At 44.6% G+C, this 12,000-nt stretch overlaps 1 protein-coding gene across 4 annotated transcripts; it reads right to left on the bottom strand.

The window, feature by feature from the left end:
- Window positions 1-226: 226 nt before the first annotated feature.
- Window positions 227-10,759, bottom strand: cnih4 (cornichon family member 4). Of its 4 annotated transcripts, XM_087984651.1 has the most exons (5): window positions 10,644-10,759; window positions 9,582-9,650; window positions 3,174-3,286; window positions 797-937; window positions 227-442 (listed from the first exon to the last, which is right to left on the bottom strand). In XM_087984651.1, exons 1-5 carry the CDS (start codon window positions 10,710-10,712, stop codon window positions 415-417), a joined length of 420 nt encoding a protein of 139 aa, XP_087840777.1. In that variant the 5' UTR covers window positions 10,713-10,759; the 3' UTR covers window positions 227-414. The 4 variants fall into 4 exon arrangements, with proteins under 4 accessions (XP_087840777.1, XP_087840793.1, XP_043543317.1 ...); XM_087984667.1 differs by lacking the exons at window positions 9,582-9,650; window positions 10,644-10,759 and adding an exon at window positions 8,393-9,562; XM_043687382.2 differs by lacking the exons at window positions 9,582-9,650; window positions 10,644-10,759 and adding an exon at window positions 6,962-8,090.
- Between the last annotated feature and the right edge of the window lie 1,241 nt (window positions 10,760-12,000).

Genomic DNA, 12,000 nt, shown 5'->3' with positions numbered 1-12,000 from the left:
TAACGGGAGAGAAAAAGTGAGTAGTTGAGAGTCCGGAAGGCACTACCTAGAAATGTGGTGGAGGCAGGTTCAACTGAGGCATTCAAGAACATGAGAAGATTATTTGTATAGAAATGGTGTGCAGAGAAATGGAGAAAGGGCAGGAAATTGGAAATAGAATTGGTGGAGGCACAATGAGCCGAATGTTGCTGTAACAATTCAGTGCTTCTGAAGTACACATCAGGACTCTTTTTAAACAGTAACTTTATTGTTTAAAAAATAATCTCAAAACACATTTCAATCATGTCCAAAAAATAAACTGCATGATGCATCCTTTGCTTGTTCGAGAACTTCCAACGGAACCAAACAGAATGGGAGTGACAGTCTTGAGCCTGCACTTTTACCTTGCTGCCATTTACGAGTCCAGAAACAATGTCAGTCATTTATCAAAGCCAGGATCATACTGTAAAGGAGAACAGTATCAGATTGTAGGCTATCACATATCTCAGCAAGCAGGGCAGCAAATTGTGGAAGATCACCCCATTCTCCATTAGAATAATCTTCCTCACATTCCACTCTCCGTATCAGACTAATAAAACTTTGTTACTCACACCTCAGTATCAGACTAATATAATGCTGTCCATTACTCACTCCCCAATATCAGACCATAATAAAACTCTCCCTGTTACTCCCCTCTCAGAATCAGACTGTTTTAAAACATGCTCAGTTATTCCCACTCAATATTAGATTGATTTATAACTCAATTATGCCCCCTTGGTATCCGATTTTGTTATAACGGTCTCTGAAACACACATACCTGTATAGATAAATGAAAAAACAGAGGAGATGGAATCCCAGTTTAATCATTGCTTCCTTCATGTGAGTCTTCAGCTGTCCACGATTGTGAATCTCAGTTGGGTCAAAGACTCCCACATTACCACAGGGGACTGCCAAGTACCTAGGGTGTAGTATGGAATAACAGTCATAACCCGCACTTCCTTCTGAAACCACAGTGCTGTATCACTGCAGCTGAAGCTGTTCTTCAGGGTCATTAAAGCTGGGCTCTGTCTATCAAGAACAGGTTTCTCATGGAAACCAAGAAAACCAGAAACCAAACATTTTAGTTAGGGCTAGATGTAGAGTGGACCCAATGTTTGGACACACATGGTCTTATTAAAAAACACAAAGCTCATAAATACACAAAATATTGATTCAGAAAATGGCATCACATTTATACTCCAGTGACATAGTGAAGTGGTTTCTTCACTATGGTGGTACATTCAGAAATAAGATCATAATGATAAACAAGCTATTACTAACAATATGTAGGTCACAGAGTTTTCACAAAGGTGAAGGAATCCTTCAGCGTGCAGTTCAATAAACACAAACCTCTACCTAATACAGACTTCTGATGCACAATTTTGATGTTGCAAACTTTGAATCTGAAGCCACAGGCAAAGATTTCCCAACACATCTTAAAATGCACCATTCTGCACTTAAAATTTACTCTGTGCAAACCTTGACAGCTCGCCGCTCCCTCGGCGCCGACCCTCTAATACTGCCTCAATTCTGACCTGCTGAGATTGCACCCACCCTCTGTGTTGCACTATGTGCACTAATCTAGATAATGGATTGAAATCTATCAAGTGGGGCTTGTACCTACTGTGTAGCCTTGGATGCAAACATAACCCAAAAAGCCACAAGATGACATCAAGTTAGTATTGGACTTCCCTGCAGGGTGTTCAGGAATTGTTATCTTCAAATTTACTTCATGTGTTTACATAGGAATTAGGAACGAGAGTGGGCAATTGAGGCCTTTGAGCCCACTCTGCTGAAGGGCTTTTGCCCGAAACGTCGTTTTCGAAGCTCCTTGGATGCTGCCTGAACTGCTGTGCTCTTCCAGCACCACTAATCCAGAATAACATGATCATGGTTAATCTTATCCTGATTTCAACCCCACTTGCTTCCTGCTCCCCCTATCCTGCTTTTCATCAGAAACATATTGAATTGTTTCTTGAATCTGTTGATTGATTTTGCCGCCACAGCACTCTGGGGCAGTGGGCTCCACAGATTCACAACCCTCAGAGAGAAGTTGTTTCTCTTCATCTCAGTTTTGAACCGACCTCTTCTCATTTTATATCTATGACCTCTTGTTCTAGACTGTCCTCCAAGTGGTAACATCTGTTCAATGTCCACCTTATCAATCCTCTTTAGCATTTTATATACCTTAATCAAACAGCACCCCACCACCACCCCATTCTCCTGAACTCCAATGAGATAGCCCTTTCATCTGGTGAATCTGACGAACATCCTCTGATTTGCCTCCAGTGCCATCACATTCTTCCTCAAGTAAGGAGTCCACACTGGGCACAGAAGTCCAGGTGTGGTCTCACCGATGCCTTATATAATTGTAACAACATTAGTTTACTTGTATAATCCAGTCCTTTTGCAGTAAATGCCAGGATTCCATTTGTCTGTCTTTCTGCTGCACCTGCATACCCACTTTGTGATTCATGCACAAGGACACACCGATCTCTCTGCACAGACGCACTTTGAATCTGCTTCCCATTTAAATCATAATTAGGCCATTGTTTTTCCATCCAAAATGGACAACTTTGCACCTGTTAAATTCCATCTGCTAGATTCTGGCCGATTCTCCTAGCCTGTCGATATCCATTTGAAAACTCTTTTGTCTCCTCCTCACAACTTGCTTTCCCACCTATTTTAATATCATCTGTGAACTTTGCTATGTTACACTCTGTCTCTGCTTGCAGATCATTTATATCCAAATTGTAAATAGTTGAGGTCTGAGAACTGAACCCTGTGGCACCCTACTGGTTACAATTTGCCATCCAGAGAGGGACCCATTTATCCCAACACTCTGCTTTCTGTCAGTCAGCCAATCGTCTATCCAAGCCAGTACTTTATCCCTAACCCCTGGAGATCTAACCTTCTGGATCAGTCTTTTATGTGACACCATGTCAAATGATTTCTGGAAGGCTATATATACCACATCCAGCGGATGCTGGTTACATCCTCAAAGTAATTCCACCAAGTTTGTCAAGCATGAATTCCTCTTCATGAAACCATGCTGACACTGGTGAATTGAGCTTTGTTTTTCCAAATGTGACCCCAAGACTACACAAAAACTCTCAGCAAACTAAACTGTAATTGACTGAGTAAGCTTCACCCACCTGTAAAGATTCCAGCCAGATATTGGCAGATTGAGTAGAAATATGAACCAATGCATGGAGACAAACATCAGCAGTGTAACAAGTCCGACAGCAACCAGTTCTGGCAGGATCCACTGGAAGAAAAATTACAACTCAAAATGATCTCAAGAAACCAATTGTTTCGAACTAGTTGTGATGTGGAGGTGTCAGTGTTGGACTGGGGCAGACAAGGTCAGAGGTTGTACAACGCCAGGTTATAGTCCAACAGGTTTATTTGAAATCACAAGCTTTTGGAATGCTGCTCCTTCAGATGAAGTGAAGAGAAGCACACAGGCAAAGAATTTATTGATCTCTCCATCTAAGGATCATATAGATGGTGAGAGTGGAGAGTCGACAGGCAGAATAATAGGTCTCTGCAGGTGATCAAGACTGTCAGATGGTGTGAATAAAGTGTCACCAACTGAATAAAAAGTGAAGGGATGACCTATAATCTGATTAATTGATTAAGGTAGAGAGATAATTACAAAAAATAAAAATGAGGTGGTACTGGAGACAAACCAAATGGCTGGAATAGCATGATTGGTAGAAGAGTAGCATGCTGAGGGTCTCAACAAAGTAACAAGTCATCCAAAACTGCACAAACTAATTAAGGTAGAGAGATCATAAGTTGGGAGAAAGTGAGGACTGCAGATGCTGGAGATCAGAGCTGAAAATGTGTTGCTGGAAATGCGCAGCAGGTCGGCAGCATCCAAGGAGCAGGAGAATCGACGTTTCGGGCATGAGCCCTTCTTCAGCGCGACATAAACCCAAGATTACAGTTGAGGCCGTCTTCGTGGGTATGGAACTTGGCTATCAGATTCTGCTCAGCGATTTGGCGTTCCCATGTATCTCAAAGTCCGTCTTGGAGGACGCTTACCCGAAGGTCAAAGGATAAATGTCCCTGACTGCTGTGGTGTTCCCTGACTGGGAGGGAACAATCCTGTACGGCAATTGTTGCATAGCGTCCATTCATCCACTGTCATAGCATCTACTTGGTCTCGCCAACGTATCATACCTCGGCACATCCATGCCTGCAGTGTATGGGATAGACAATGTTAGCCAAGTCACAAGTACCTGCTGTGTATGTGGTGGTTAGTGTCCCCATGTATAATGGTGGTATCCATGTCAATGCTCTGACATGTCTTGCAGTGATTGTCATGTCAAAGTTGTATGGTGTTATGGTCGATATTGCCCTGGAGGCTGGGCAGTTTGCTGCAAACAATGGCCTGTTTAAAGTTTGGCAGTTTTTTGAAGGCGAGAAGTAGAGGTGTGGGGATGATCTTGGTGAGATGTTTGTCATCATCGATGATATGATGAAGGAGAGACCATAGTCTCTCCCCTCTGGCGAAATACTGGACGACGAAGCATACTAGTAGTAATTGAAGGGAGTTTCTCGAAATGGAGAAAGGTGATGAGTGGTGTTCCACAGGGGTCAGTGTTGGGGCCACTGTTGTTTGTAATATACAGAAATGATCTGGAAGAGGGCACTGTTGGTATGATCAGCAAGTTTGCAGATGACACGAAGATTGGTGGAGTAGCAGAAAGCATAAGGGACTGTCAGATAATACAGGAGGATTTAGATAGATTGAGAGTTGGGCAGAAAAGTGGCAGATGGATTTCAATCCAGACAAACGTGAGGTGATGCATTTCGGCAAGTCTAATTCTAGAGCGAATTATACAATGAATGGAAGAGCCTTGGGAAAAGTTGATGGGCAGAGAGATCTGGGAGTGCAGGTCTATTGTACCCTGAAGGTTGCTGCACAGGTGGATAGAGTGGTAAGAAGGCATATGGTATGCTTGCCTTCATTGGACAGGGTATTGAGTATAAGAGCTGGCAAGTCATGTTAACATTGTACAAGACATTGGTTCGGCCGCATTTAGAATACTGTGTATAGTTCTGGTCGCCCCATTACCAAAAGGATGTGGATGCTTTGGAGAGGGTGCAGAGGTTTACGAAGATGTTGCCTGGTATGGAAGGTGCTAGCTATGAAGAAAGGTTGGGTAGGTTAGGTTTATTTTCATTAGAAAAAGGAGATTGAGGGGGGACCTGATTGAGCTTTACAAAATCATGAAGGGTATAGACAGGGTGGATACAGACAAGCTTTTTCCCAGGGTCAAGGATTCAATAACGAGAGGTCATGCTTTCAAGGTGAGAGATGGAAAGTTTAAAGGGGGATACATGCGGCAAGTACTTCACACAGAGGGTGGTAGGCATTTGGAACGCGTTGCCAGCAGAGATGGTTGAGGCAGGCACAGTAGATTAATTTAAGATGCGTCTGGATAAAGGCACGAGTAGTTGGGGAGCAGAGGGATATCGATGCTTAGGAATTGACTGACAGATTTAGACAGTACATTTGGATCAGCTTAGACTTGGAGGGCTGAAGGGCTGTAAATTTTCTTTGTCCTTCTTTGTTATCTCAGTCATGTCCTGTGTGTTCGGAGGAGGGTGTTGCAGTTTTTCACTGTGGCACGTCGGAACTGGCAATCAATATTCAATTCTTGAGGCCGTCGTTCAGCATCTTTGGATACCCTTTGCATTCCTTCTCGTCTGAGCAGATCCTGTGTATACATAGGGCTTGTCCGTAGGAGATGACTTCTTTAATATCTTTAGGGTGGAAGCTAGAGAAGTGCAGCACAATGAGGTTATCCATGGGCTTGCTGTAGAGTGAGGTACTGAGGTGTCCATCCTTGACAGGGATGCGTGTGTTCAAGAATGAGACTGATTCTGAAGAAAAGTCTGATGGCTGGATGAAACTTGATATCGTTGTGTAGTCATTTCAGTGATTCTACACCATGAGTCCAAAGGATAAAAAAATGTTGTTATTGTATCTAGTGGAGAATGTTGATTGAAGGTCCTGTGCAAAGGAATCTTGCTTGAATCCCATCACCTGCTGTTCAGTTGGTGACACTTTACTCACACCATCTGACACTTTTTATCACCTGCACAGACATGTTATGTGACCTGTCAACACTCCACTTACACCATTTGTACCATCCTTTGATCTCTCTGCCTATAAATTCTGTGTCTGTGCACTTCTCTTCACCTCACCTGACGAAGGAGCAGTGCTCCTAAAGTTTGTGATTTCAAATAAACCTGTTGGACTATAATCTGGTGTCCTGTGACTTCTGACACTCAAAGTAATTAGAGTGGGAACCAGGGCCTGGGACTAATGGGAAGAGGAGAGGTAAATCGTCAAGTGTCTGCTCCCCTCATTCACTCCTCCCTCCCATCTGTCTCAGCTTCCGAGAGGGATTAGCTGTGAAATTGCAGGCTCTGTGGTTGAGTGGCACTGCCTTTCTGAGCACAGAATGAATGCAATTTCACTTCCCAGAAGCGAATCTCTACCAAAACTGAATATTCTGATACACTAACAGAATCTTGATCCACAGTGTGGTGGTGGTGATGTCATTGGACAAGCAATCTAGGGGCCCAGATTAACTGTTTGGGTACATGGGGTCAAATTCCACTAAGGCAACTGTGGGAATTTAAACTCAATACATGATCTGGAATTAAAAGCTAGTCTCAGTGATGGTGATTATGATTGTGAAATTATCATTTATTGGAAATTTCCTTTTGGGATCAAAATCTGTCATCCGTGCTGAGTCTGGCCTACATGTGACTCCAGACCCACAACAAAGTGGTTGACTCTGAACTATCTTCCAAAATGGCCAAAGGAGCCACTCAGTTCAAAGGCAACCAATAATAGGCTTGTCCCATCAATGCGTGAACGACAGTCTCCATGTGAGAAAGGGAGGCTACACAAACACACCTGCCAGAACACTGTACACACCCTGTTTCCGATGGTCTCCTCATTTCACAGCATAGAGTAATAGAGATGTACAGCATGGAAACAGATCCTTCGATCCAACCTGTTTGTGCCGACCACATATCCACACCCAATCTAGTCCCACCTGCCAGCATCCGGCCCATATCCCTCCAAACCCTTCCTATTCATATACCCATCCAAATGCCTCTTAAATATTGCAATTGTACCAGCCTCCACCACATCCTCTGGCAGCTCATTCCATACACGTACCACCCTCTGCGTGAAAACGTTGCCCCTTAGGTCTCTTTGCTATCTTTCCCCTCTCACCCTAAACCTATGCCCTCTAGTTCTGGACTCCCCGACCCCAGGGAAAAGACTTTGCCTATTTATCCTATCTATGCCCCTCATAATTTTGTAAACCTCTATAAGGTCACCCCTCAGCCTCTAACGCTCCAGGGAAAACAGCCCCTCCTGTTCAGCCTCTCCCTATAGCTCAGATCCTCCAACCCTGGCAACATCCTTGTAAATCTTTTCTGAACCTTTTCAAGTTTCACAACATCTTTCCAATAGGAAGGAGACCAGAATTGCACGCAATATTCCAACAGTGGCCTAACCAATGTCCTGTACAGCCGCAACCGACCTCTCAACCCCTGTACTCAATACTCTGACCAGTAAAGGAAAGCATACCAAACGCCTTCTTCACTATCCTATCTACCTGCAACTCCACTTTCAAGAAGCTATGAACCTGCACTCCAAGGTCTCTTTGTTCAGCAACACTCCCTAGGACCTTACCATTAGGTGTATAAGTCCTGCTAAGATTTGCTTTCCCAAAATGCAGCAACTCGCATTTATATGAATTAAACTCCATCTGCCACTTCTCAGCCCATTGACCCATCTGGTCCAGATCCTGTTGTAATCTGAGGTAACCCTCTTCGCTGTCCACTACACCTCCAATTTTGGTCTCATCTGCAAACTTACTAATTGTACCTCTTATGCTTGTATCCAAATCATTTATGTAAATGACAAAAAGTAGAGGGCCCAGCACCGATCCTTGTGGCACTCCACTGGTCACAGGCCTCCAGTCTGAAAAACAACCCTCCACCATCACCCTCTGTCTTCTACTTTTGAGCCAGTTCTGTATCCAAATGGCTAGTTCTCCCTGTATTCCATGAGATCTAACCTTGCTAATCAGGCTCCCATGGGGAACCTTGTCGACGCCTTACTGAAGTCCATATAGATCACATCTATTGCTCTGCCCTCATCAATCTTCTTTGTTACTTCTTCAATAAACTCAATCAAGTTTGTGAGACATGATTTCCCACGCACAAAGCCACGTTGACTATCCCAAATCAGTCCTTGCCTTTCCAAATACATGTACATCCTGTCCCTCAGGATTCCCTCCAACAACTTGCCCACCACCGAGGTCAGACTCACCGGTCTATAGTTCCCTGGCTTGTCTTTACTGCCCTTCTTAAACAGTGGCACCATGTTTGCCAACCTCCAGTCTTCCGGCACCTCACCTGTGACTATCAAAGATACAAATATCTCAGCAAGAGGCCCAGCAATCACTTCTCTAGCTTCCCACAGAGTTCTCGGGTACACTTGATTAGGTCCTGGGGATTTATCCACCTTTAACCATTTCAAGACATCCTGCACTTCTTCCTCTGTAATCTGGACATTTTGCAAGATGTCACCATCTATTTCCCTACAGTCTATATCTTCCATATCCTTTTCCACAGTAAATACTGATGCAAAATATTCATTTAGTATTTCCCCCATTTTCTGTGGCTCCACACAAAGGCTATCTTGCTGACTTTTGAGGGGCCCTATTCTCTCCCCAGTTACCCTTTTGTCCTTAATGTATTTGTAAAAACCCTTGGATTCTCCTTAATTCTATTTGCCAAAGCTATCTCATGTCCCCGTTTTGCCCTCCTGATTTCCCTCTTAAGTATACTCCTACTTTCTTTATACTCTTCTAAGGATTCACTCGATCTATCCTGTCTATACCTGACGTATGCTTCCTTCTTTTTCTTAACCAAACCCTCAATTTCTTTAGTCATCCAGCATTCCCTATACCTACCAGCCTTCCCTTTCACCCTGACAGGAATATACTTTCTCTGGATTCTTGTTATCTCATTTCTGAAGGCTTCCCATTTTCCAGCAGTCACTTTACCTGCGAACATCTACCTCCAATCAGCTTTCAAAAGTTCTTCCCTAATAACGTCAAAATTGGCCTTTCTCCAATTTAGAACTTCAACTTTTAGATTTGGTCTATCCTTTTCCATCACGATTTTAAAACAAATAGAATTATGGTCGCTGGCCCCAAAGTGCTCCCCCATTGACACCTGTCACCTGCCCTGCCTTATTTCCCAAGAGTAGGTCAAGCTTTGCACCTTCTCTAGTAGGTACATCCACATACTGAATCAGAAAATTGTCTTGTACACACTTAAGAAATTCCTCTCCATCTAAACCTTTATACTATGGCAGTCCCAGTCGATGTTTGGAAAGTTAAAATCCCCTACCATAACTACCCTATTAGTCTTACAGATAGCTGCCAGAAGGAAGCTCTCAATCAGACCCTTTCTACCCCTCCCACAACACATATTGTACTCAGGGCAATTACCTTGTTCAGTTTAGAACAGCATGCTCGGGCATTTATATAATCACATTCTAAATCCGACAGGGTTATAATCTACACACAGGTCAAGGAAGGTATTCACTGCCTCTGGATCTTTCTCTTCCTCACAGTCTTTCTCAGCCTCTCTCCTTCTCCAACCTGTTTGTATTCTTACCATGTTTTCACAACTCTCCCTGTCCGCTTTCCCGTCATTTACACCCAGTGATAATTCCTTTTGCTCTTAAACTTTGTTATTCTTCGTCCCCATCTTTTCCACTTAACCTCTCAATCTGACACACTGTTTTTCAGACTACTCACTTTCTCCGTATCTCTCATTTTCGCTTTCCTTACTATCTGCTTTTCCAATTACTCTCTCCATTTCTCAACCTGAATCTAATTTTTTCAGTCTAGGTCCTCCACAAATGTACTACATGCACTTCTCCTCCATCCCTTGCTCACCGCCCCTACCCCCTCCACTCTTCATCCTCCAGCCCCGCCGGCCACTCCACCTCCACGTTCTTCATCCTCCCTCCAGTCACCCCATGTTTTCTTCCTCCCCATTCACTCACCCACCCTCAAGTCTCTTCCTGATCCCCTCACCGCCGTCCTTCTTCCCTCATGCCCTCCGCTCTCCTCAACCCCAGGTTCCCCCCTACCTTCTGCTCTCTCCACCCTGAGGTTCCCCACCCACCCACCTCCTCTCCCTCAGGTACCCCCTCCTCTCCCCACCCCAGCCTTTTCTCTCTCTCTCCTTCCCCCCCCCCCCCCCCGTCACCCCTCCCTCCCTCTCTCTCTCTCTCTCTCTCCCCCTCCCTCTCTCTCTCTCTCTCTCCCCCCTCCCTCTCTCTCTCCGCACCCCTCCCTCTCTCTCCCCCTCCCTCCCTCTCTCTCTCTCTCCGCACCCCTCCCTCCCTCTCCCCCTCCCTCCCTCTCTCTCCTCTCCCCCCCAATTCCCCTGGTTTCCCCAGCTTTCCCTTCCCTCTTCTTCCTTCTTTATTTTCTGGCCGCGTTCCATTTAAAATAACCTATCCCAGTGTTTCCCTCTTTCCGTCCACTCTACAAGGATACAAAATAAACCGCCATAAAAATTAGTGCACAGCAATCAACCAGCGACAGGATGAAAACCAACGCCTCCATCTTCACTTCCGCTTGTAGTTCGGGGGAGCGAGAACCGTGTGACACTCGAGCAGACGGTAATGTCTGTGACGCCGCAAGTGCTTCGCCCCTCACTTCCCCCGAATCACTTCCGCCCCGCTCGCTGTGCAGCAACAATAAATCACCCAGAGTTGCACAAGCAAGGTTCCAGGGTACCTAACAGCTGGATTATCTGAGTGGTGTATTTTATACAGTCTGTCTGTTCTGATGAAAAGTCCTCGAGCTGAAACCTCAGCAAGTTAATTTATCTCTTCACAAATGCTGCAAAATATTCCCAGCATTTTCTGTTGTTATTTTAAATCCAATCTGTTGTGGGATATATACATTGCAAAACTGGCTATTTGACCCAATCAATAAAACTATTCTCTGACTGTTAAGTGGGATCATCTAGGAGAGATAGTTTTACCAAAAACAAAGTCAGAAGTCACATGACGCCAGGTTATAGTCCAACATGTCTATTTTAAATCACAAGCTTTCAGAACACTGCTGTTTCATCAGATGATGGGCAAGCTGAGGAACAGGATTTATATGTATTTGGAAAGGCAAGGACTGATTAGAGATAGTCAACACAGATTTCTACGTGGGAAATTGATTGATGAGGACAGGGCTGTGGATGTGGTTTACATGGACTTCAGTAAGGCATTTGACAGGGTTCCTCATGTTACACCGGTTAGCAAGCTTAGCTGACGCGAAAAGTGAAGGTGTAGTGGACAGTGAAGAAGGTTTCCTCAGTACAACAGCATCTTGATCAGATGAGCCAATGGGCTGAGGAGTGGTAGGTGGAGTTTAATTTAGATAAACATGAGGTGCTGTATTTTGGAAAGGCAAATCAGAGCAGGATTTATACACTTAATGGTAAGGTCCTGGGGAGTGTTGCTGAACAAAGAGACGTTGGAGTGCAGGTTCGTATGTCATCTAGTCACAGTAGATAGGATAGTGAAGAAGGTGTCGAGATTGTGGTGCTGGAAAAGCACAGCAGGTCAGGCAGCATCCGAGTAGCAGGAGAATCGACATTTCGGGCATTGGGCCCCTCGTCAAGAATGAGACTTGTGGGCTGAGGTCTGAGAGATAATAGGGAGGGGGTGTGGTTGGGGGGGAAGGTGGTTGGGGGGAAGGTAGCTGAGGATGTGATAGTTGGATGAAGGTGGGGAGAAGGTGATTGGTCAGAGGAGGGTGGAACGGATAAATGGGAAAGGTGATGGGCAGGTCAAGAAGGTGTTGCTGAGTTGGAGGCTTGGGACTGGGATAATGTGGGGAGAGGGGAAATGAG

Source organism: Chiloscyllium plagiosum, unplaced genomic scaffold, assembly GCF_037043375.1.
Source record: "Chiloscyllium plagiosum isolate Xiang-an unplaced genomic scaffold, Cpla_swu_hap1 HiC_scaffold_3, whole genome shotgun sequence".
Taxonomy (NCBI): Eukaryota; Metazoa; Chordata; class Chondrichthyes; order Orectolobiformes; family Hemiscylliidae; genus Chiloscyllium; species Chiloscyllium plagiosum.
This window is presented reverse-complemented; position numbering and strand designations above follow the sequence as displayed.